Below are 21,812 nucleotides of genomic sequence, written 5' to 3'. Positions count from 1 at the left end.
ACACCAGTAGTACACTGCTGTTCACTGGCATGTAATTCTGGTAACTGCTTTTCAGTCCCTTGTTACCAGACAGGGGCAAAGGCTTGAACACCCGCTTCAACTACATTTTTACAAAATAAAAGATTTAAAAATCACCAACTTCAAACAGAAAAAGTGCTGGAACTCAAGGGGTTAGAGCTGTACAGCTAGTGACAGCAGCCAGGGAGCTCAGCCCCACCTGCTGGCAGGCACTGCCTGAGGCAGGGGTTTGGGGTCATGCTTTCGGGGCACAACTGTCTCTGATGCAGAAGGCTGGGACTGATCTAAGTTACACCACCGCATCTCACAGTCCCTGCTATAATACACTAATGAGCAATGAGTACCAGAGAAAAGTTTACTGATATTCCCAAAATGCATATTTCATTTTATATCGTGACCAAGCTCTCAACAGCAGCCAACCACTTGTACAGGCAGAAGAACCACATTAAGTCAGTTTCGCAAGAATGCTTTCAGAGGCCACAGGACAGAAATTCTTTCCTCAGCCCACAGGAATGGTTCCTCACTGAATTTAGGCTGTCACTAGACTTTGATAACTGCAACATGCTCCTGGGCACGTTCTTCATGTGGCCCCTTCCACACAACATGGTTCAGACAGAAGACTCACTGAACCCCACAGCTTGATCTGCAGTAGGGGTTTTGCTCCAAAGGTTTCTTTCCTTCTACTGCTTCTGCAGTGCTTGTTCTTTCAGCTGGTTGACAAGCTCTTCAGCATACACCTTAAAGAGTGGGACAGGGTCCTGAAACAAAGCAGAGGATACACCACTTAAAAGGAGTGAACCTGAGTAGCAGCAAGGGGTGAAGTCTAATGGAGAGCCCAGGGAGCCAGTGCTGTGGGAGTGTTGAGTTAAAACCAGAAGAAGATGGGTCAGGCTTTTTTCAGTGGCTGAACAAGACAACCTGCTATGCTACTCCAGACACAGCTGCTGCTCAGCTCTGCAACCTTGCCTCAAAGATGACAGACACCTGTGTGGCACATTCACCAGCTTTCCCAGTTCTGTCTGCATTCAAGAATCATAAGTAGCTCCCAGGGATCCACTTTCTTCTAAAAATGCTTGCCTCCCTCCTGATGTTGCCCTAAATCAGAGCTGTACTGAAGCACGTTGGTGAATGTAATCCTTGAAGAAGCTGGACCCCACAGGGTTCAGGAACCAGCACCACCTCATGCAGTCAGTGCTCCTGACCTTTCCATCCCTGCTGCAGCTGCAACAGGAGCCAACAGGTCTGGGGGAAATGTCACCAACAGACCCCACCCCCCCAGGAAGCCCTTTGCCCCCAGCAGCTCTCTGGTACACCCTCCTCTGCATATTGCTTCTAACAAGTGAGCTGCAGCAACAGAGGGTCACAAACTGAGCGAGCCCTGAGCTTGTATCCATGTGTCCCAAAGAAGTATAGAAGTCAACCAAAGGCAAAGATCTTCACGCAACAGGGCAGGAGTTATAAGCCATCCCCCAAACATCTCTCCCCTCACTGGGGGATCTGGTTTTACAATGTGTTTTAACTCAGCCCCATGTTTTGGGCACCCAAATTTAACTGGGCTCATGTGGTGGCTCAGGAGTTTTGGTGCACCACTTCTACGGCTCAGGAGTGCTCAGGCTGCTTGGATCAGCTGGACATGCAGTCTGATGCAGCTAAGACACCTCAGTGCTAAGTGCTAAGCATTGCCTCAGGAACTCACCTTCTTTTCTAGGAGCCTCTGTTTTTCTATTGCTTCTTCTAAACTCAAGCCAACCCATTCAGCTTCCTCTTCTGGGATCACAAATTCCTGCGATAAAAGAAGGAACAGGTGGTACAGTCTTTCCAGGTGACAAAGACACAAATCGTCTCTATGCCCAACTCACACAAACACATGATGCAGGAGGAATGTTACTACGGACAAATCTTAAAACACTGTTCCCTCATTTCTGGCAACCAAAGTCCACTTCCCTCCTCTCCTTTTCCCTTTGCAAGGGTCCTGCTTCCTCTGATCAGTTGTGTCCGTCTGCTGCTGTGCCTCTCCTTTGTGTAGTTCTGGGGCTGTATCTCAGCACTACTCCATGGACCATGGATACTGGTGGTGTTTCTATGCTGGCAACCATCACCAGCTGCACAAAACTAAACTGCATGCAGGCAGTCTGGGCTCCTCGCTGCAGTGTCACTACAAATTCTTGCTGCTGTCAGCAGTGCCAGCTCCTACCAGTGCTTATTGCAGACCCTCATCACAGACCTTGATCACAGAAAAAATATAGGCTTTTGCCTTCCTAAACGATCAGTACAGAAATCAGCAGCCCACAGAGAAACAAGAAAAACCTGACAAATGGTGTTTAGATTTTCCCTGCCCATAGCCTTAACCCTAAACACAGGACCATTAACACTGGTTTGTGCTGTGACACGGTGATTCAGGCATTATCAAGCTGGACAACCAGCAAACATCACTGCAGATGCTATGGCAGGAACTGCAGGTCAGGCACCCACCTGGTACTTATTATAAATCGCCTCTCTTCTGGCTGGATCATTGGGATGCAGTTTAGGATCCCTCCGTGCAAGTCGCAGCAGCATTGTTCGCTTCAAATCCATCCCGAGCTTTGAGCACATGTCGGCTTTTGGAGTCTGGAGAAATAAAGTCTGCTGTTAAATTACACCAAAAGACCAGCCGCTGGAGAACACGCAAGTCTATCAGCATGTAGACAACACTGGCAGTTTATCTGCATGCTGTAGAGGCTCTCAGGACACACGTTATGAAAAGGGAAAGATCTCTTGGATTTGTTCTGAAGCTAATTTGATCCTGGTTCTGATCTTTAATATGAAGGGCTCCAATCAAGGGGGTATTAAAGCCTAGAAGCTTTAGACCTGCAGTAATACATTAACAGCAGCAGCTGCCTGCAAGCTCCTGAGCAAGGGCAGCGTGGGCGCAGCCCAGCCTCGCTGAAGCTGCTGCACAGCAAGTCCCGCCAGCCCTGCCGAGCGCAGGGCCTTACCTTGAGGATGTAGAAGTCAAAACCGTAGGCCTCGTCAATGAGGTCCAATGTCCGCATGGTGACGGTGATGGTCAGTGTGGCGTCGAGGATCTCGCTGTAGAACTGCCGGTCAAAGAGCTGCGGCTTCCATGTCTTGGGCAGCCTGGTGGAGAGCTGGGCAGAGACCGGTGGTCAGGGCCCGGGGACGCTACCTTCCCCGGGGGATGCTGCTTCCCGCCGAAACGGGCTGAGACTGCACCAGGCGCCGGCTGGGCCGCCCAAGACACGGCCCCATGCTGGCGGCTGCCAGCATGCCCTGGTCGTCCGGGGCTCCCCCACGGGGCACCGCCGGCCCGGGGTAAGGAAAGACCAGAGCGCTCACCTTGTCGTTACGCGCATATCGGAAGCCGCGGATCCAGCCCTCACCGCCCCAGAGTCCCTCGTGGGCGGCGGGCGGCAGGTACACCGGCACCGGCACGTCCTGCACGCGCTCCCGCTCCCCGGTGCGCGGGTTCCGCCGGTAGCGTACGCCCAGCGGCCGCCAGTGCACGGGCGTGGGCGGCGTGTCGTCCTGCAGCGCCGCCAGGTAGTGCGCCGGCAGCCGCGCACAGATGCCCTCCCGCAGCCGCAGGGCGGGCCAGAGCCGCGGCGCGTACCGGTGCAGCGGCATCGCCCTCCCGCCGCCACCACCGCCCACTTCCGCTCCCAGCAGCCACCGCGTCCGGAAGCGGGGCCGGCCCCGCCTCTCATTGGCTGTCACGGACGTTGCAGGGGCAACGACGGAGGCCGGCAGGGGCCGCGCCGCGCCCGCGTTTCGTCCGCAGCCTGCGGCCGCCTGGCAATCGCGGCTCCTGCCCTGACCCCACCGGTTGATACTCCAGCCGCCACGTACTTGCCCTCAAATACCATTAACCTTTATTAAATTATAAAACTGTAAGCTTTAAAATTTACCGTATAAAATAATCACAGGTATTAACAGCAAAGGGGGGAAAAAAAAAAAAACAAAACCCAACCTTTTTTTCCCAAACATAGGAATTCGCTCAGATTTTACCCAAAATAATTAACACCCGCCCTCCCCCAGGCACCTAACACAACCTTGTGCCAGGGCCAAGAGTTGCGGGGGAGGAGGGGAGGAAGCAAAAGCAGAATTTCAACGATCAAACACAAAATAAACAATCGCCTTAGCAGGATTTCTCTCCCCAAAGCTTCTCCTGCTTTGCAGCGTGGAAGCCTCCGAAGGAAAAGGCCAGATGAGGAATTATTGCTTTCTCTAGTAACCAGCAGCACCCAGGCCAGACCGGCAGCCTGGCACGAATGGCACGGCTGTGAAGGAGCAGCGGCTGCCTGCCACAGCGCCAGGGCTGCAACGCCGCTGTGCAAACCGAGGGAGATGGAAAAGTGCCTAAAAGTGAGAAAAGTTCGAGGAAGCCCCGAGGGCCCCACATCCCTTGCCGTGCTGCCCGTGTCGTGGATGGCAGCAGCAAAAGGAAACACAGGGGACATGGGTGACAGGGGGACGACATTGCTGGGTGCAGGCAAGTACCCGTCACTCGTCCTGCATCTGCTTAAGAAGTCAGAGTTTGCAGAGGAAGGGGAGGAAGAGGGATAAAGTGCAGAGCTGAGCAGAAGGCTGGGCGCTTTTCAAAGCAAAGAAATAACCCTGTTTCCTATAAACTAGGAGGCAAATCCTTCATTAATAGCTCTTTCCTCCCCAAAGCCACCTGAGGGGCTCGTGGACAGGCTCCCAGCAGCACACACCAGACTGACCACAGCTGGAATAAACCAGCAAGGAACAATGTATTTGAGCCCTTATCTATAGAATAAGGATGGGCAAAGACAACTTGCCTGGTTGCCAAGTTTCTGCCCTTGCTTTCCAATGCCTGCATGCCCTATAGTAAGGCTAAGGTGAGACAGACGCTGCAAAGGAGTCCGTAGCCATCCAGGAAGCCCATGGCGATGCTCCTGGCAGGGGTGGGACACTACCGGTGGCCTCCGATCAGCCATGACTCTGCAGCACATCCAGCCTCTATGGCACAGCAGGCTGGAGGAGCAGGGGGTGTGCAGCTCAGACGCCATCCTGGACCACCTACACTGCCCAGGCAGAGCCACGCACGTGCTGAACCCACAAAAGGGAGGAAGACGGTGAACAACACCTGAACGCTGAGAGAGGAAAGGGACAGTGCAGCAGCCTGGCTCCTTCCAGATGAGCTAAGAGGGCGAAAGTTAAACTTAGACTAAACCGTGCACTGCTGTGGGTTTCACAGTTCTGGGTGAGATGCTGCGGATGCCTCTTGCATGTCCCCACATGTTTTTTTGCATTCCTGCCAAGTCTGATCCTGAATCCAGGGCCCAAGTCCCAGCCTTGTTCTTGACCCCCAGAATCAGGACTAGGTAAGAGCAGCACCACCTGTTTCACAGGGAGAGACACCCCCATGGAGACAGCAGCCAAGGGCACAGCACATGCCGAGATCAGCTCCCTCCCTCCCCATCAGCACCAAGGGCATGCGGCAGCATTTGTCCCCCAGATCAGAAAGCCATTCTTTTCTTGGGTTCAAATGCTGATTGTAGGATGACAGGGGAAATACCTGTCCCACAGCCCTCTGCTAGGACAGGGTGTGCAGGGAAGAGCCCAGCAGCCAAAGCCCTGGCTCAGCATGGGCTAAGTCCAAGCCTCATGGATGCAGCAGGAGAGGAGGAAGGGTTGGCAATTTCCCCCAGGGCCATGGGGAGGTGGGGGACAGGCTATTCCTTGATCTAGAACCATGAAGAGCCTGCCCCATCCCAGCAGAAAAGCCGAGGTGGCCTCAAACTTGCCTTCACAAGACAAGCCCACCATCTTCATCTTTAAACCTGGTCCATACTGCGCTCTCCCAGACAGTGAATGAGCACGTATGAGGATTGCTGATGTGTGAGAGAGGGGCAGCGCAGGCGAAGAGCAACCTCACCAGCCCTCCACCTCTGCCACCAGGAACCGAGCAGTTTCAGGTCACAGCATAGAGCTCCTCACGGTCATTCTGGCAGATCTGATAGCGACAAGTGAGCTTCTGTGACCAGGCCCAGGGCTTCTTATGCTTGTCTCGAGGAGGAAGCAGGAAAGCGACACTGCAAGCCACCAGCACATGCCAGATGCTGTGGGTGTAGTAATAGTTCTCATTGGTTTCCATGAATGCATATACTGAGATGGCGATGAAAGCCAAGGTGATCCCTGGGAGGAGGTAGAAAACCCAACGCTTCCATGAAGAAGGGTAGCAGTGTCTGTGCTTCACTCCGTGGTAAACCTGGAGGTGCGAGAGCACAGAAGGGTTAAGCAGCTGACCAGAAGCTTAGACGGGGAAAACAAGCAGCACTGCCTGATCCAGGAGCATCTGCCAATCTCACAGCAAGAAGGTGTGCCTGCAGCCCCTGAGAAATTCAGCCTCCCCTCTTCTTGGGCCCATCTCTTGTGTGCAAGAGTCCCTATCCAGCCGTGGCACCAAAGCCCAGCACAGATGCCATAGCTCCTGCCCAGGGCACGGGCAACAGCCGGCTGTTCTGGGACAACACTTCAGCCACAGGCGTGTGCTCAACTGGAACTGCAGCAGCTGGACTGTGCCGAGACCCATAAACAGGTGATTTCTCAGCTAGTGGAGGGATAGAAGGCTAATCCCTTGCCCTGCCCTCCCTCCACCTGGGCATTGCAAGGAGATCAAGCTCTCCTTGTGGATGGGCTGGAGCCTGGGGTCTGCTCTGCCACTGTCATTCTCTGGAGGGGAACTAAGGGCAACAGGTCCTGCCTGGCTGCCCATACTTACCCATGCTGCAATCATGATGACGAGGGCAAAGAGGCAGGGACCCATCATGTTCCACACCCCTCTGCGGTCCAGCTGCAGGGACATGGCAATTAACAGGGTCCCCAAGACGAAAAGGACCTGGGAACGAGACGCCACCACTATCATCATCAGCTCACCTGCTGCCAGAGCACAGCCAGCCATGCCAGAGGCAGGGAGAACCTCACCTCCTGGCCACCCAGCCCTGCATGCATGCAGGACTCAGGAGCAGTACCTTCAGGAGGAGAAACCAGAGGACCCACAAACCTTTCCCACAAATCTCAGTCCCTTCAGGCCCAGTCCCTACAAACACGCAGGTTCACCATCCAAACCCCTGGGACAAAACAACCCACCGGTTTAAAAATCAGGGTGGCATTGGGTGACAAACTTGCTTTGTCACTAGGCTGGCCTGTGTTGTTAAAATACAGCTGTGAGAGGGCTCAGCATGGCCACCCGCAGCTTGGCTGGCTCAGGTCTGGCCCTGACCCCCTAACACGGGGTTACCTGACACTCACGTATTTCAGAATCTTCTTCACCCGGGACATGCACAGGATCGTCACCCAGATGGACACCACAGAGCCCAAAAAGTCACAGTACTGTAGTGTGTCGTAGTCCATGATGCACATCACTGCAATGCCTGGCTGGTCACACGCATGGTAGAACTAGAGCCGGGGACAAAAGCAAAGGCTAGCATGAATCTAGCAGCAGCACATGGCTTTCTGGGAAGGAGAGGCAGGAGATGGCTCAGCCTGTAGTAGCCATGATCCCCTCTGGCAGTGCCTCCAGGAACCTCCACCAAACCACCATGGCATTACGGAAAGCAAGTGAGCAGCCATTAACCTGCGCCCTCCCAGCAGCAGACAAGAACTCCTAAGACAGCACTCTTCAAGTGCACAATGCTCCAACCCAATCCAGCTCCCTGGGGTCCCAACCCAAAACATGAGCACCCACAGTGTGAGCAGAAGAGCCCAGGGAAAATAACACTCCTGCCAAGCTCTGAAGGGGCAGGACATGTCCATGGAGGTGCTTGTCCAATGATCTTAGAAGCTCCTTGTGAAGCTCCAGGATGGACTGCTCCACCAAGGACTTCAGTCCAATGCAGCATCCCTGATGCTCAGGGGGAGCTGGCAGGGGACCCGACAACAGGCAATCCCTACCGTGGAGAAGAACATGGTGTAGGTGTAGACGGAGGCCTCCACCAGATAGTAGCGATAAACAGCAACCGCTATTGCTGGCAGGAACATGAGGTTGCTCAGGGTGAGCAGGAGGGTGGCCAGGTTCTGCACACTGACAGACTGGGCCTTGGTATCATCCGTGCAGCTCCACCCGCCCCAACCTGCGGAGCAGAGAGGCTTGTGTGGATCTCGCATGCCCTGCCCTGTCCTCGCGCAGCACCCAGCAGGAGCCTGGGACTCCTCAGAAGCAGCAATTGCACCCCAGGACTACCTCCTGGCCTGCTCTCCCTTGCTCCATCAGCCACTTGCACTCCTGTTCTCAGGATGGTCTCGTTACTTATCACATGTTCTGCTGTGGGATGTCTTGGGGAACCTCAGCAGAGCCCTGTGTCTGCTCTGAGGACATCCCCCAGGTTGTTCCCACAGAGCAGGGGCCATTCTACATACAGCATGGGTGTGTCCAGGCTGGTACTTTTCATCTCTACAGTAACTCAACACATATGCTACTTGTAGGTGATACATTAAGCGTTTGAGGCTCAGATGTTTTGGATGATGGTGTAAGCTGGGTGCAAGATTCCTACAGATCCCAGGAATCAGGGTGGAGAATGATCCACAACATCGAGGAAGCCATCAGACTCCTGTCCTACCTCCTGTCACAGCAGGGCAGACTGCAAAGCCAGCTCAGATTGCTCTGGGCCTTGCCCAGCTGTGCTTTGAAGATCTCAAAGGATGGAGAACTGCATACTGTGCAAAGCTGAACAACTCTGACGGGAAAATTTGTCATCTTCAATTTAGCTGGAAGTTTCCTTGCTGCAGCTTGTGTCTGTGTCCTCTTTTGCCCTTTCCCTGTGCTCCCCCAGAAGAGCCTGTAGGGTCCCTGTAACCCCCATGGGGAGTGAAAGGTGTGATTTGATCTCCCCCCCAACTCCTCTTCTCCAGGGTGATCAAACCTGCTGCCTCAGCCCAGGGTGACATCCAGGTCTGCGCAGAGCAAGTGGGAGTGGAAACTTCCTAGAGGACAGTACATGCTCTAGGCTTGACCTAGGGGTCAATTCTCAGCCTGCTGATGGGATAACAGGACTGAACTGAGATAGCCTTCTACAAACACAAACCCGCGTTTTTTTTTTTAAATTCTAATTATTTTAATTCAAGATTAGGATGCCCATGCACTTCTTTTGGGGAAAGGTCAGTCACAGGGCAGCCTGAGCATGTACAGGCACTCCACGGTCACCAAGCAGAGTTAAAAATCGCATCCATCCCATTGCAGTGCCACTAGAAACCAAGCCAGCAGCTCTGCCCCTTCTGCCGGCTCCCTGCCAGGCAGAGCCCAGGGAGGCTGCTCTCTCCAGTTTATTTCTGGGTCACGAATATGCAGATGGAGCATTTTGCTCCAAGTGATTCAGCAGAAAGCTGTCCTCACCTGATTCCCCAGTTCCCTTGGGGTGCTCTGTGCTTCCCAGAACCTGGCACCCCTCAGGGAAATTAGGATGCTGCTCTCCATCTCACTCCTCACCCATCATCAGCACTGCAGCAGACAGCAGGAACGTCCTGGCTCAGGCCCAAAGCAGCAGTGAACCACATTTTGCCTTGTCCTTCTGCTGAGAACAGGTACACGTACCCACCCAAGCACAGCAGAGCTATCATCTTCCCTACACCACTGACTACTGCCCAGTCTTCTCATCCCATTAAGATAATTAGCAGCTGACACAGATGTTCCTCCCCCAGGGGCACCTCTGAGTCTAAGGCCTGGCCTGCGTGCTGGCTCTTGGCAGGAGACAGGGCACCATGGCAAAGCACAGGCAGGGACCACAGCATGGCCTCATCACATCCCTTACCAGGATCCTACACAACAAACCTCCCTGAAAGGCACAGGCTCTGACCCAGGCATTTTCAGGCAGCCCCTCTGGCACCTTGATCTCTCTGGGGGTGCTCAGAAGCACCTCTCCAAGCCCTGTGCTTCCCACAGCCCAGCACCCCTCGGGGAAGTCAGGATGGTCCCAAAGAGGACACCATGGGTGCCAAGGGCTCTTTGGGCAGGCACTGCGACAGGCTGTCGCCTGTCCTGCCCTGGGCAGACCCCAGGCCCCCTACCCAAACAGCACCACTGAAAAATGTGTCCTCCCCTTGGGGAGGATGGCAAAGCTTCCTAGGAAAATGCACCCACCAGCCTTGCAGCTGCAGCCAGCATAGAGGTAGCCGTGTCTTCTCAGGAGGCTGCACTGTCCGTACGGCCCACAGTCATTGAAGCAGGGGGTGAGGTATGCGAATATGGTCACTTTAACTTCTGCGGCATTACATTCACTGCAAGGAGAGCAGGTTGTATTGGTACCCCGGTCCTTCAGGGCAGCCTTGTGCCCAGGGAGCACCCTGCTCTAGAGGGTCAGGCCATACTCGTGCATGCAAACTCCCTGCTATTTCAGGATCTGCTCCATCCCTCCCAAGAGCTAGGAGTAGAGTTGGCTCCCTCTCCACTTGGACTGCCAAACTGATGTCGGCTCTCCCCAGACCCCCATAGCAGACCCCAGTGCTGATGCTTAGCCTCTTACACAAGGAACCAGCAGCAAGGCAAACCACAGGAGTATGGGCACAGCTGCCTGCACCTCAGAGACCCCTTGAAGGAGTAACAGCAGCTTTTTCATTTACCAGTTTATGACCTCAAAATCCACCTGGGGAAGGGGAAGCTCATCCAGGCAGGCTCTGCATGAGATGTGCCAGCTTGGTACCAGACAAGCTGCTTGGGTGCTCACAAGAGAGCAAGTTGGTACTGCCACCCACCTCCTTCCCCCTCTGCAGCCACAGTTCAACTGCTACCAGGTGAGACGAGCCCATGGCAGCAGGATGCGGAGGCAGAGTACCCTGAACTGGCCCCAAGGTGGGACAACACACCAGACTCACCCCTGGCCCTTCGGGCAGTTGAGCAGCAGGGAGAGGAACCAGTCATCCGTCTGCGGGTACAGGACAATCAGCATCGCTTCCGCAGAGGATGTGCTCACGCTCAGAGGGTAGCCCTGGAAAAAAGCTTAAAAAAAAGAGCGCGCTGTGACGTGCCAAGACTAGGGGAGAAGGGCCCACAGCAATCCCAGGCTGAGACTGATTGCACAGGAATCAGATGCTCCTGTGGCTCCTTGCTCCCATCCTCAGGAGGCACCAGTGGGATGGAGAGGACCCTTGCTCCCGATACCCTTGTTTTTAATTTCATCTCAGCTCTCAGTACCTGCCTAGACAGCACAGGGCACCTGAAACAGTCTGTTTGCTTGGCTAGTACTTCAGTGCAGAGCTTAGCTTCTCTGCACACCAGCAATGCCTTGACCACCCCCAAACCTCCTGCCAACAAGGCTGGAAGAGCTCCAGCTGGTAACCAGACCTTCCTGGAGGCTAACTGCTGGTGCCAGACTAGCACCTGCACCCCAGCACCCTGGGCATGTGCCAGCACAATGACCTCAGGAGGGTTCATGACAAAATCAGCTTCCCTGGGACACCCCACAAAGTCCTCAGTCAGTTAATAGCTCACAAGGTCTAAAAGCAAAACCCTGAGATGGCGTAGCTGAGCTGGCGGCGGGTGCCAGTGGCTCTCATACCTGTGCTGCAGTTCTGTGTGGCATTGAGGGACAGCACCGGTGAAGCAGCACTCACACACGCTACCACGGTGGCATTGGCCAGGCTCACGGACGTCTGTGCAAACAGAGCAGTGTCCCATGTCAGAGCACGCTGATGCCACCCCCCTGCACAATTCATCTCCCACGCTGCCCATGGTATACCGGAGCAGCAGGTGACAATAAATCCTGCAGATCAAGGTCACCCATCAATTCAGCAGCTCTTTCTGGGCAAACCCGTGTTCATCTCACCCTGCACTGCCACTGTGTTACATGCTGGCTGAAAGGCAGGAAAGCCTCCCAGGGGACTGCACGGAGGGAACTGCCCCAAATCTGGGACACTTACACATTGCTTCAGCACAAGCACAGGGTGGCAGAAGTCGAGGCAGCAGGACATCAGGGCTGAGCCCTGCTCCAGCCCTCATGAATTTTCACAGAATTTCAGGGGGCTGATTTTGGAGTGTTGTGGAAGGAGCCCGGGAATCAGCGACTTGGGCAGGAAGATCCCTGGGTTTCCCTGCTCAGTCTCCTCTCCTGGTGGCAAGGCGCCAGGGTCCTGTGGAGAAGATGGCATTGCAGCTGCTTTCCATTTTGTCTCCTCCGCGTCACTGCCACCACATACCAGCAAGCTGTGGCGTTTGAATTGGAGCTGGCAGGTGGGACATGCTGGAAGCGGCTAAAACAGGCTCAGAGTGTTTTGTGACAACAAAAAGAAAGAGAAATAGTCCCACCGATACCTACAGCCCCTGGAGTTTGCTGACAAACCAGCCCAGGAACACGGACAAAGCCCCGCCAAGGGGAGACAATCCCATCAATCAGCCCCCGCACCTTGTTAAGCAGAAGACTGACCACGAGGGAACCCCCACTGTCCATGCCAGTGTTCAGGTTGAGGAGGAGAAGGGTCGGGGAGAGGGAGTTCACAGGCACGCTGGGACTATTCAAGAGCCTGTAGCGCACAGACACCACATCCAGGTCCTCACGAACAACAGGCTGGTTCTGCAGACAGAAACTCCTCTGGTCAGATGCATTGCGTGAAGCCTCTCCGGTAGAGAGAGTGGAGCTCCCTGCTGCTCCAGCACTACCTGGTCTGTGACCAGTTTGGCTCTGGTTTAGGCTGCTGAAGTTAAGGAATGAACTGGTACTTCCTGGTCTGCAAGCTGTAAAGCAAAAGAGGAGAGGCATCAGCACAGCCACGACTAGCACCTCATCGAGGCAGGGCCCCAGCGGCTCCAGACCTTCAAGTGATAGCACAAACTGGGGGTATTTCAGCTGATTCATGTACTACAATATTGGCTACAGCCCCTGAAAGGCACCATCTTTGCAGGGGGAACTCTAGCATCAGCATCCACAAGTTGGACACCGATGGAAGCGAGACAGTGGTCCAGGGGGTGGAAGCATGCTGGAGCTGCAGGGAAGGGGAGGGGGAACAGAAGAAGGGATACCACAGCATCATAACACATCAACGTAGCCAGGGAGTATTCACTAGCCAGTAGCAGAACACAGCACTTAGCTGTCCCACAACCACAGGCTGCATAAGTCTCTATGACTTCCTCAGACACGAGCAGACAAGGCTGAGCAGAAGAAAGAAGCTAACTCAATGTAGCTACAGGCATAAGCCATCACGTCATGGCAGATGAAGCTGAATGTGACACTTGGAGTCTCACTGCTGGAGCCTGTCCATCACTCCCAGAGACTCCAGTGCTCCCCTCTAACACCTTGACTGCCAGTACCAGGCCCTCCAGCACATGGGATGAGGCTCTGCTTTGAGGAGCGGATGGCAGAACCCCCAGTAGAAGAAAACTTTAAAAATGTACCTAGCTGGTGAACTTCCAAGAGTCAAACAGGGATTATGGTCACATAATTAAGAGGATGCAAAGGTGTCTATGACAGCCACAAGGACCTTGTGACCTCCTGAGTCACAAGGTGTCACCTGAAATGGTGACATCCCCTCACTACAACCAAAGACATTACCCCAAGTAAACCTCTGTGAGATGGTTTCCTGTCTGTAGCCTGCTTATGGCTAATCGATAGTCAACATATCATTACAGGCTGGTGCATCTACCCAAAATTATTCTCCCCACCAGATTTTAAGCCAGCCACTGCTTCCCAAACAGCCTTTGGAAAATATCATTCCTTCAGAGATGCTGAACTTTTCAGGCATTTCTAAAACAGGCAGCTCCAGGGAGTATCCCTCTTGGGTGAACACTGGAGCCTTCACTTTTGACCCTGAAGTAACAACTAGGTCTCAGCCCCCAGGGTTATGCCCAGGCAACCAGCATGCTGGGGAATGCAGGCCACTATAGCCAGCCACCCAAAGACCCAAGAGAGACACAGCAGGCACAGAGTTCTCTCTGTTCATTTCCATAGGGCTAGAGAAAGCAGAAGCCCACCTGTGAAAGAAGCCAGCATCTCCACCGACACACTGGCATTGGCAGCACCAAGACTCTCCACTGTGATCTGCAGCCACTTCTCCCAGGGGGGTGAGTCCAGGGCCAGGCTGCAGTTTACGTTCCCCATGCAGGTGACAATCCTCTGGAAGGACTGGGGCAGCGTGATGGAGCCCAGCACTACCCGCATGGCACACGCTTTCTGCTCGCTTGTTACGCAGCTTTGCAGCTCAAACCGCATCCCTGCGGCGTGCTTGGGAACGAAGACCCTGCAGGAGGGGACCAGCAGTTTGCAGAGCTTGTACTCTCAACACAAGCCAGTCATGACCCACTACAGTCCCTGGGGCTTTGTAGCAAGAACTAGATTGCCCTGGTTGGTGGTGTGAAAATCCTTCCCAAGGGAAACATCTCAAAGAACTAAAATTCCAGCTCCAGCCCCATGTGCGAACAACAGTGGCTTCCCCTAAGCAGCACCCATGGGAAATCCCACCCTGCCGGGGCCCCAAGTCTTTCCATCCGCTGCTTTCACTCACTTGACATGCAGTGGCTTAGCAGGCGAGATTACAGTTTGTGGCATGGCAACACCAGGCTCCAGAACAGGCATATCAGTGAGTCTGAGCACAAACATATCTGCCTGGAACATATAGGGGCATGGAGTGGAGAAACCCTGCAGGAGGAGAGAGCAGACACGTCAGCTGTGGCGAGACACACTGGGCAGAGTACGATGGCCAAGACCCTCACCAGGACTCTCACCTTCACTTCAATCCTGCCAGCAGCCTCAGGGAGATGGGCAGCAATGAACCAGTCTCCAGCAGCAGGGGTGGTGACGTTCACAAAAGTGGTGTTTTGCACAGCACTGTTCAGAGTGATGCTTATGTTATAGGAAGGACGGACGGTCGCATTTGCAGGAAAACGAGTGCCCAGTGGATTAATTACAGGAGGAGCTCCATAGCGGAAGTGCCTGTGAAAAATCAGATTGTGAATAAATTGAGGGATATAAAGACTCTGGCAAGATAAACTGGGATACAAACTCGTCAGTGGACACCCAGCTTGGAGAGGGAGCAGGCTAGAAAATCCCCACATTTTCAAGTTGACCACAGAGCCATGATTTTCATCTGGTGAGGACTGGCTGCTATTAGCTTATCTGGGATTTATTTAGAGATTGGTTTAACTTGGCTGCTTATTAAGATAAGGATTTACATGGTTCTATCAAGCCTGAAAGCAAATTTCCACAACACTTAACGAAGGTTAAGCCCCGGCAGCAAGACTACTCCTCTTACATAACCATCAGCAAATTCCCCATATAGGCTAAATTGTCAGCGAAGCGCTTTCATTTTCTAGCTAAGATCTGCATCTTCCCTATTTCCTCTGTTAGGAGGGCAGGCAGACAGACTACAAAGATGCTTACTAAGGAAGGTCCACATGACTGACTTCAGTGCACCAGCACTTCTGCTTTCCAGATAAGCAGCCCAACATTCAAAGTAGCAGAAAAGCAGGAAGCTAAGTAATATGCAAGATATTTATTTGGGCAGCCAATCTGGCATTTAATTTGCTTCCTTTTGGACTGCACTGCAACAGAACAACGGACATAACAGGTCCAGCAAGCAAACCTGACAGGTGATGTGTTATTACCCTGTTTGAGCTTAGCTGGGCTGGTCTTCATTTCTTAGAGTATCATTTAGCTGCTGCCTCATCCCTCACATCCCCAAAGTATTGCAAACCTTTCTGGGAAGCACAAAGTAGGAAGATCATCTGTTCCAGGATGCTCTGGAGCAACCAAGAGCACTGGCCTGTGCCCAGGACAGACCAGGGAAGTGCAAGCCAAGCAGCAAACTTCAGTCACTACTGAGACCCCCGTGGAACAGGTGCCAGAGACCCACATGTCTCTAAGGGCACAACCTTAGACACTTGGGACCCTCCCAAGATACAGCTCAAAGTCTTGCCCCACCTGCAAGTTTCTGACCTTAAATCCCCCAACAACTCAAGTACTGCTTTAAGCTACATTTCTTTCACTGGCATTGAGTTTGCAATCTTCTCATGCTCTTGTGCCTGCAGGACTCTGCATTCCTCTCCTATCTCTGCTCCACACGCAGCCCGCATCCCTCACAATAAGTGTCCCCAGTCTCTTCAGTTCCTCTGTACTGGGGAATTTGTCCGTCTCCACGTGGTTTGGGTCCTCTCAAGCCTCTTGTAGTCCTGCCACGTCCTTTGTTACCATGCAGAGGATCCTGCCAGACACAGCAAGGTCCAGGAACACCTTTGCTCATGACAGGCAGCACCAGATCCACTGGTAACGTGAACACGAAATGCTCCTACAGGTTTAAACACAGATTGAGTGCTAGTACATTAAGAAACTACAGCTGCTGCAACTGGGGACTAGATGCCCAGCCTCCTACAACCAACCAACCACAGCCATGAGCAACAAGGACAAGAGAAGGACAGGAAGCCCACGTGGGCAAGCACTGGCACAGGGACATACATACACTGTGATCTCCATGTCGGTGCACTCAGGTCCTTTCCCCCGAGACGCTTGCAAAAGCCAGCGAAGCAGCACAGTATCTTCTGGCACACGGAAGTGGAAGAGCTTGGCATTCCCATACCAGCTGTAGAAGGACAGCTTCTGTGCGCTCTGAGAGAAGTACTCGGACACATACAGGGACTCTGAAAGGGAGAGAGTACAGCAGTTGCTGGGGTGGCTGCTGGGGGCAGGCCGCAGGGCTACACCTGCCCACAAAAGCACACAGGAGTTTTAAGGTTGCTGGAGAGGAGCCCTTTGTGTCCCTGATTTCTCATTCCAGTCCCACTAGGTACATGGTGATCCACGTTGCTCCTCCAGCCAGAACCGCCCACACCCCTGCTATGAAACCGTCACCTGGAGCCAGAAAGCATTAAAAGATGCCTTAACTATGCTCTGCAAGATACACTCTGAAGATGACAGATCACCAGAGACACTGAGGAGGAGAAGGAAAAGGTCAGGAGGAAAAGTTGATGGCACAAGAAAAGCCGATGGAGTAGGCAGCAGCAAACCCTGGGGCAAACAGTGCAGAGCAGATGGGTGCAGGTAGCGCAGGGGTGCTCTGGGCCCCAGAAGCAGTTTATGATGCCAACAAGCAAGAGCTGTGCCCTTGGCCGTCTCTGCTGAGCACACGGGCTGACGTCACCGGTCTTACCCAGCTCCGGACACACGTACTGCACAACACACTGCCTTCTTGTGACACGCAACGTGATGAAAATTCACGTGCTGCAAACATAACTCTGCTTTCAGACATACCTTCCAAAGGCTAAAGATTTTCCTACCTGGAAGAAAGGCTGCTGGGATAGCAAGAACAGCCCTAGGGTAGGCTGAAAGGTCATGCAAGAGGACAACAGCTATTCAGTCAAAGTGCCTTCAGGACTAACTAGATCCTCCATCCATCCATCCCTCTACGCAGCTATACCTACAGATCACCTCCAGCCTGCTGATAATTTCACCTGCAAAAGTATACATTAGTGTTAGTGTCAGCAAGAAACCAGCCAGACTGCAACTCAGGATGGAAAAGAAACATCACACTGGGGTTCAGAAGGGGATAAAACTGCATGGAGACAGCGGAGCCAAGGCCATGCTGCCCACCCGAAAACAAGGTTCGTAACACTCAGCAAGGGGGTAGAAGAAGATGTCTTCACATCTCTGCTGAGTCCTCCCAGATGCTCCTTTCCTGCTCTGGAATTCCCTGGAGCGGGGAGAAACCATGGAACCTTTCAGATGCAGATTCCTCATTTCTATCAGAGAACAAAGCAGCAAGCATGGTTTAACTTGCCTTCCTCCAATGCTGCACAGGGTTGTGTTGGAAACACAGAGGACTCAAATGAATTTAAGAAAGATGCCAAAGAAAGAGGAAAACAGTCCTCAGGCAGGACCAGAGCCTTGGGATGTACTTCATGCCAAGAGGAACCTAATCCTAGCGGGAAATACGATTCACACCCCACAGCAGGATGCATGCCGGCCTGCACCCACAGCACTGCAAAGAGACAGGAACAGTAATCAGGTTTAATTCCCTGGCAACTCACCAAGCCAAAGCCTCTGGGCACCCTGCAAATCCAACAGTGAAAGAAGGAAACAGGAAAACAAGAAATACCAGCCATGCAAGCCAACCGGAGGATTTGCTTGTGGAGGAAGAGCGTGGCCACCTTGCCTTGCCGTAGGGGCTGCCCCAGCCACGCGCCCACAGAGTCCAGGCAAGGGAGCAGCGCTTGCAGCGCCTTAGTGCACTGGGCCAGGCGAGGTCACGGGGAAGGGTGAGCCCTGGGCCCGACAATGGGAAGTCCACAGCACATGGGCAGAGCTGTCCAGCTGCAGTCCCCACACCAGGGTTACGCTGCTCTCTAGGCCAGCAAGGAGCAGAGACCACAAAAACAGCTTTTCAAGCAAACGCTCCCTGGCTGCAACGCCAGCACAGTGCGTGGGCTATTATGGACAAGAGCTGGCTGCGATCCCCTACAGTCCCAGCCATATTTCATGCACAGGAGCTACAGAAGGGAGCTGTCTTTAATCAGCGGCGTCTATACCCCCAGCTGCCCTCTGCATGCACACGGCATGTTCGTTTTTGGAAGTCCATAGAGATGTTTGGGCACAGGACGAGGGTAGACAGGGACACAAAGCGTGATTAGAGCTGGGAGAGCCCTGGCCCTGCTCAATGCAACAGGTCCCATCAGACAATCTGCATGGGGATAAGCCCTCCTGCCTTGATGCAAACTGACCCAACCCCACCAGCTGCCAGGCTCTGCACGGCCAACAGCCACGGTCACCAGCCATCCAGCATGTCCTCACAAAGCTGAAGCATGATTTGTGTGGGTTTTGGGGAGGAGAGGGCAGGTAGGCTGCAAAATTAAAAACTCAAGCAATCAGTGGTGCTGTTTATTAAGGACTGGTCAATTATACGGAACAAGCTCAAGCGCAGTAATAGGCTGAGGTCAGGTAGGCAGACGTGCCCTGCCCATGCGCTGCCTGTGACCAGGTTAGCAGCAGCTGTGGCTGTACCAACAAAACACTGGCATGGACAAAGTCCACTCACAAACAGCTTCTGGTGGCTCGCAGGCTTTGCTGCACTGGGCACCCGAGAGCTGCACCCAGGGAGCAGGTAAACTGACTCCCAGAGCACACTCTGTCTGGGCTGACAAGGAAATACCACGGGCAGATAAACTGAACATCAGCAGAGGCAAGCCAGAAAGACAGGTCACCGCAGGCAAGGCGTGTGCTCCGGCAGCCCATCTGCATCCAGAGAGCATACTCTAGTATTTGCTGTGCTCTGTACGTGTCTGTCCCCATCTATTCAGTATGCTCTACACCAGCACAGCAACACCTGGAAAGTCCCAATCGACTGTCCCGTGATGTAAAACAAGCCTTTAAACTGAGCAAGGGAGTTGCCAAATGGATGTTGTTTCCATCCTCTCCCATATAAATTTCAAACATATTATGAAAAAACCAGAAGTGTTTTTAAGACAAGAAATAAAATGCAGTAGAATCACAGATGCAGAAAGGAGACATGTTATTTGAATTTCAGAATAAAGAGCCACCTGCGATAGCCTGTGTTTGTTCGTCCAAAGACAATCTCATGGCAGTTTTAGAAAATGATACCTTGAGTGCTGGTTTCAGGGCTTCCCATCAAAAGGGTGAAGCCCTCATTTCAAAGCTCAAGCAGATGTAAAGCTATACAGATGGCAAGAAGTCTGACTCTGGACAAGACATGGCTATAGGGCAAGGTGTTTGGCCATTTATAATGTAACAGAAACCCTATTCCTTTAACCCAGGTCAAAAATCCATCTTTAAATGTTCCAGAAAGAGGACCCCTCGCTCCTTTGGGGAGGTGCTGATCTTCACTGGCTCCCAGACCTAACCCTACAGAGGCATTCCCCCAGCCGGCGGGACGGCGCTGAGACAAACCAACCACCGCACCGCAAGCGCTGGGTAGCTCTCCAGGGCTGGGAACCCAGCTAACAGGATGCCAGCGGAGGGTGGGCCTGGGGCAAAAGGCTGTCTTACCCGCTGGCTCCCCAGAGCAGCCTCCACGCTCTGCAGACTATGAGGAAGTGATAACCACCATCAACAGTGGATAGCCGCCGCCAGCATAAGCTTCTCTCCACGACCGGGTGAAGCAGGCGAAGAACCTCACCTCCCTAAACCTTTCCGCCACCGCGCCCACTGGCTGACCCTCTGGAGGGGGAGGCGCAGTCCCCAGGGACCCCAGACTCCCAGCACCACCACGAAGAGCAGCCCACTGCGCTGGCAACCCCCGCCCCCAGCTGCCTTGATGCGCTGGAAGTAAAGTAACCTGAAAACAAAGCAAAACCAAGCAAAATAACCACGGCTGCCACAAATACAGCAGTCACCCCTCTGGGTCCGGGCCTGACCTCTTGCTGCTCCGCAGCGCCCGACACAAGCGCTGCTCCACCGGAGACGGTTCATAGAGTCCCCGAGCACCCAAATCACTCGGGAAAGCACAAAGCCCCCTCAAAGCCAGCCCTGGCAGGAGCTGCGGGACTCAGACCACCTCCCAGGGCTGCGCGGCAGACAAGTCCCCGCTCATTTTAGCGTAAGCCGGTTGCTTTCCCACCGGCGCCTGTGCCCCCAGGCCCCTCGCCGCCCCACGGCCAGGCAGTGATGCCCCGCAGCCCGGCTCCTCTGCCAGACGCGTCCCTCCGTCCCAGCCCCGGCCCCCGCGGAGCACCCCCAAACTGCCCCCCACCCCCCCCACAACCCCGTCCGGGACTCACCGGGGCCGGTGCGGTTGCCGCGGCCGGCGGGGAGCGCCAGGAGCTGCAGCAGGAGCAGGAGCAGCAGCCGCAGCGGCGGGCCGGCTCCCCGCGCCATGGCTGCCCGGCGCTACCCCGCCATCGCCGCCCACCGCCCGCCCCGCAGCGCCATCGCCGCCGCCTCCGCCCGCTTCCGCCGGCCCGCCCCGCCCCGGCCCCCCCCCGGCGGAACCGCCGCCCCCGGGGGCGCCGCTGGGACGGGTCCGGGGGAGCCCCGGGGGAGCCCGGGGCGGGCTTGGGATCACCCAGTCTCGGGGCAGCCCTGGGACCCCCGGGATGAGCCGGGGAGCTGGAGCTGCCCGCAGACCGGGGGAGCCTTGGGGGGCTCGGGACAAGCCTGGGACATGTGGGGTGCCCAGATCCTGAGGGAGCCTCAGCACCGACCTGGGGACCCCCCCTATCCTGGGGACACCCGTGATCCTGGGGAAGTCCTGCAGCCCTATCAGCACCCCAAGATCCTGGATACCCCCCAGGGAGCCCTATGACCCAGAGACATCAGAAGGTCCTGGGGTCCTCTGGCACCCCAATAGCCCAGGAGGTCCCTGAGAGCCCCAGGAGAGTGACCCTGGGGGGGCTCAAACCCCCAGGAGCACCCTGGACCATTGAGAGAGTGCCCTGGGGAAAAGGGGGGTGGTGGTGGTGGTGCTGGAACCAGGCTGCTGCCATGGGAGACAGTAGCCTCGTGGGTTTGCTTCCCAGTGACACAAAAAGTGAAATGGGAATTTAAGATCAATTTAACCTGAAATCACAAACATTAACATGCCTCAGTTGTAAACAGGCAGTAGCTGCCCACTGTACCCTAGCTCAGAACTGAAATGGTTGGGGAGGCTCAGCCCTTCGATATGAAGCGGGGTTTTACACTTGTCCCTAGACAGTCTGATTGCCTTCTCAGCTCTCACGTATCTGCCATGCTCATAGGACTTGGCGGGAGATGTGGCTTCCATAGGTCAACTCATTCTCATCAGAGAATTTCCTGATTGTCTCCGAAAGCATCAAGGATCTTCGCTCTTACGTGCCTTTTCTTTGGGATACCTTCTGATGTATTTGTGTTCTCCAAGAGAACAACGCAGTCTGGACACAGTCGCAAGAG

General features: G+C 54.3%; 2 protein-coding genes across 2 annotated transcripts; both read right to left on the bottom strand.

Moving 5' to 3' along the window:
• MRPL28 (mitochondrial ribosomal protein L28) lies at window positions 1-3,642 on the bottom strand. Its single transcript, XM_075718688.1, has 5 exons — window positions 3,355-3,642; window positions 2,994-3,146; window positions 2,491-2,625; window positions 1,715-1,801; window positions 1-776 (listed from the first exon to the last, which is right to left on the bottom strand). The coding sequence occupies exons 1-5, from the start codon at window positions 3,640-3,642 to the stop codon at window positions 699-701; spliced, it is 741 nt and encodes a 246-aa protein (XP_075574803.1). The 3' UTR covers window positions 1-698.
• Window positions 3,643-5,515: 1,873 nt separating this feature from the next.
• Window positions 5,516-20,780, bottom strand: PGAP6 (post-GPI attachment to proteins 6). The gene is made up of 13 exons (XM_075718335.1): window positions 20,684-20,780; window positions 16,417-16,594; window positions 14,687-14,894; window positions 14,467-14,600; window positions 13,937-14,202; window positions 12,375-12,703; window positions 11,532-11,625; window positions 10,849-10,972; window positions 10,118-10,254; window positions 7,936-8,114; window positions 7,294-7,440; window positions 6,764-6,880; window positions 5,516-6,250 (listed from the first exon to the last, which is right to left on the bottom strand). Exons 1-13 carry the CDS (start codon window positions 20,778-20,780, stop codon window positions 5,954-5,956), a joined length of 2,307 nt encoding a protein of 768 aa, XP_075574450.1. The 3' UTR covers window positions 5,516-5,953.
• Window positions 20,781-21,812: the final 1,032 nt, after the last annotated feature.

This window comes from Pelecanus crispus, chromosome 11, assembly GCF_030463565.1.
Source record: "Pelecanus crispus isolate bPelCri1 chromosome 11, bPelCri1.pri, whole genome shotgun sequence".
NCBI classification, from domain to species: domain Eukaryota; kingdom Metazoa; phylum Chordata; class Aves; order Pelecaniformes; family Pelecanidae; genus Pelecanus; species Pelecanus crispus.
Note: the sequence above shows the minus strand (reverse complement) of the source record. Positions and strands in the feature narration are given on the sequence as shown.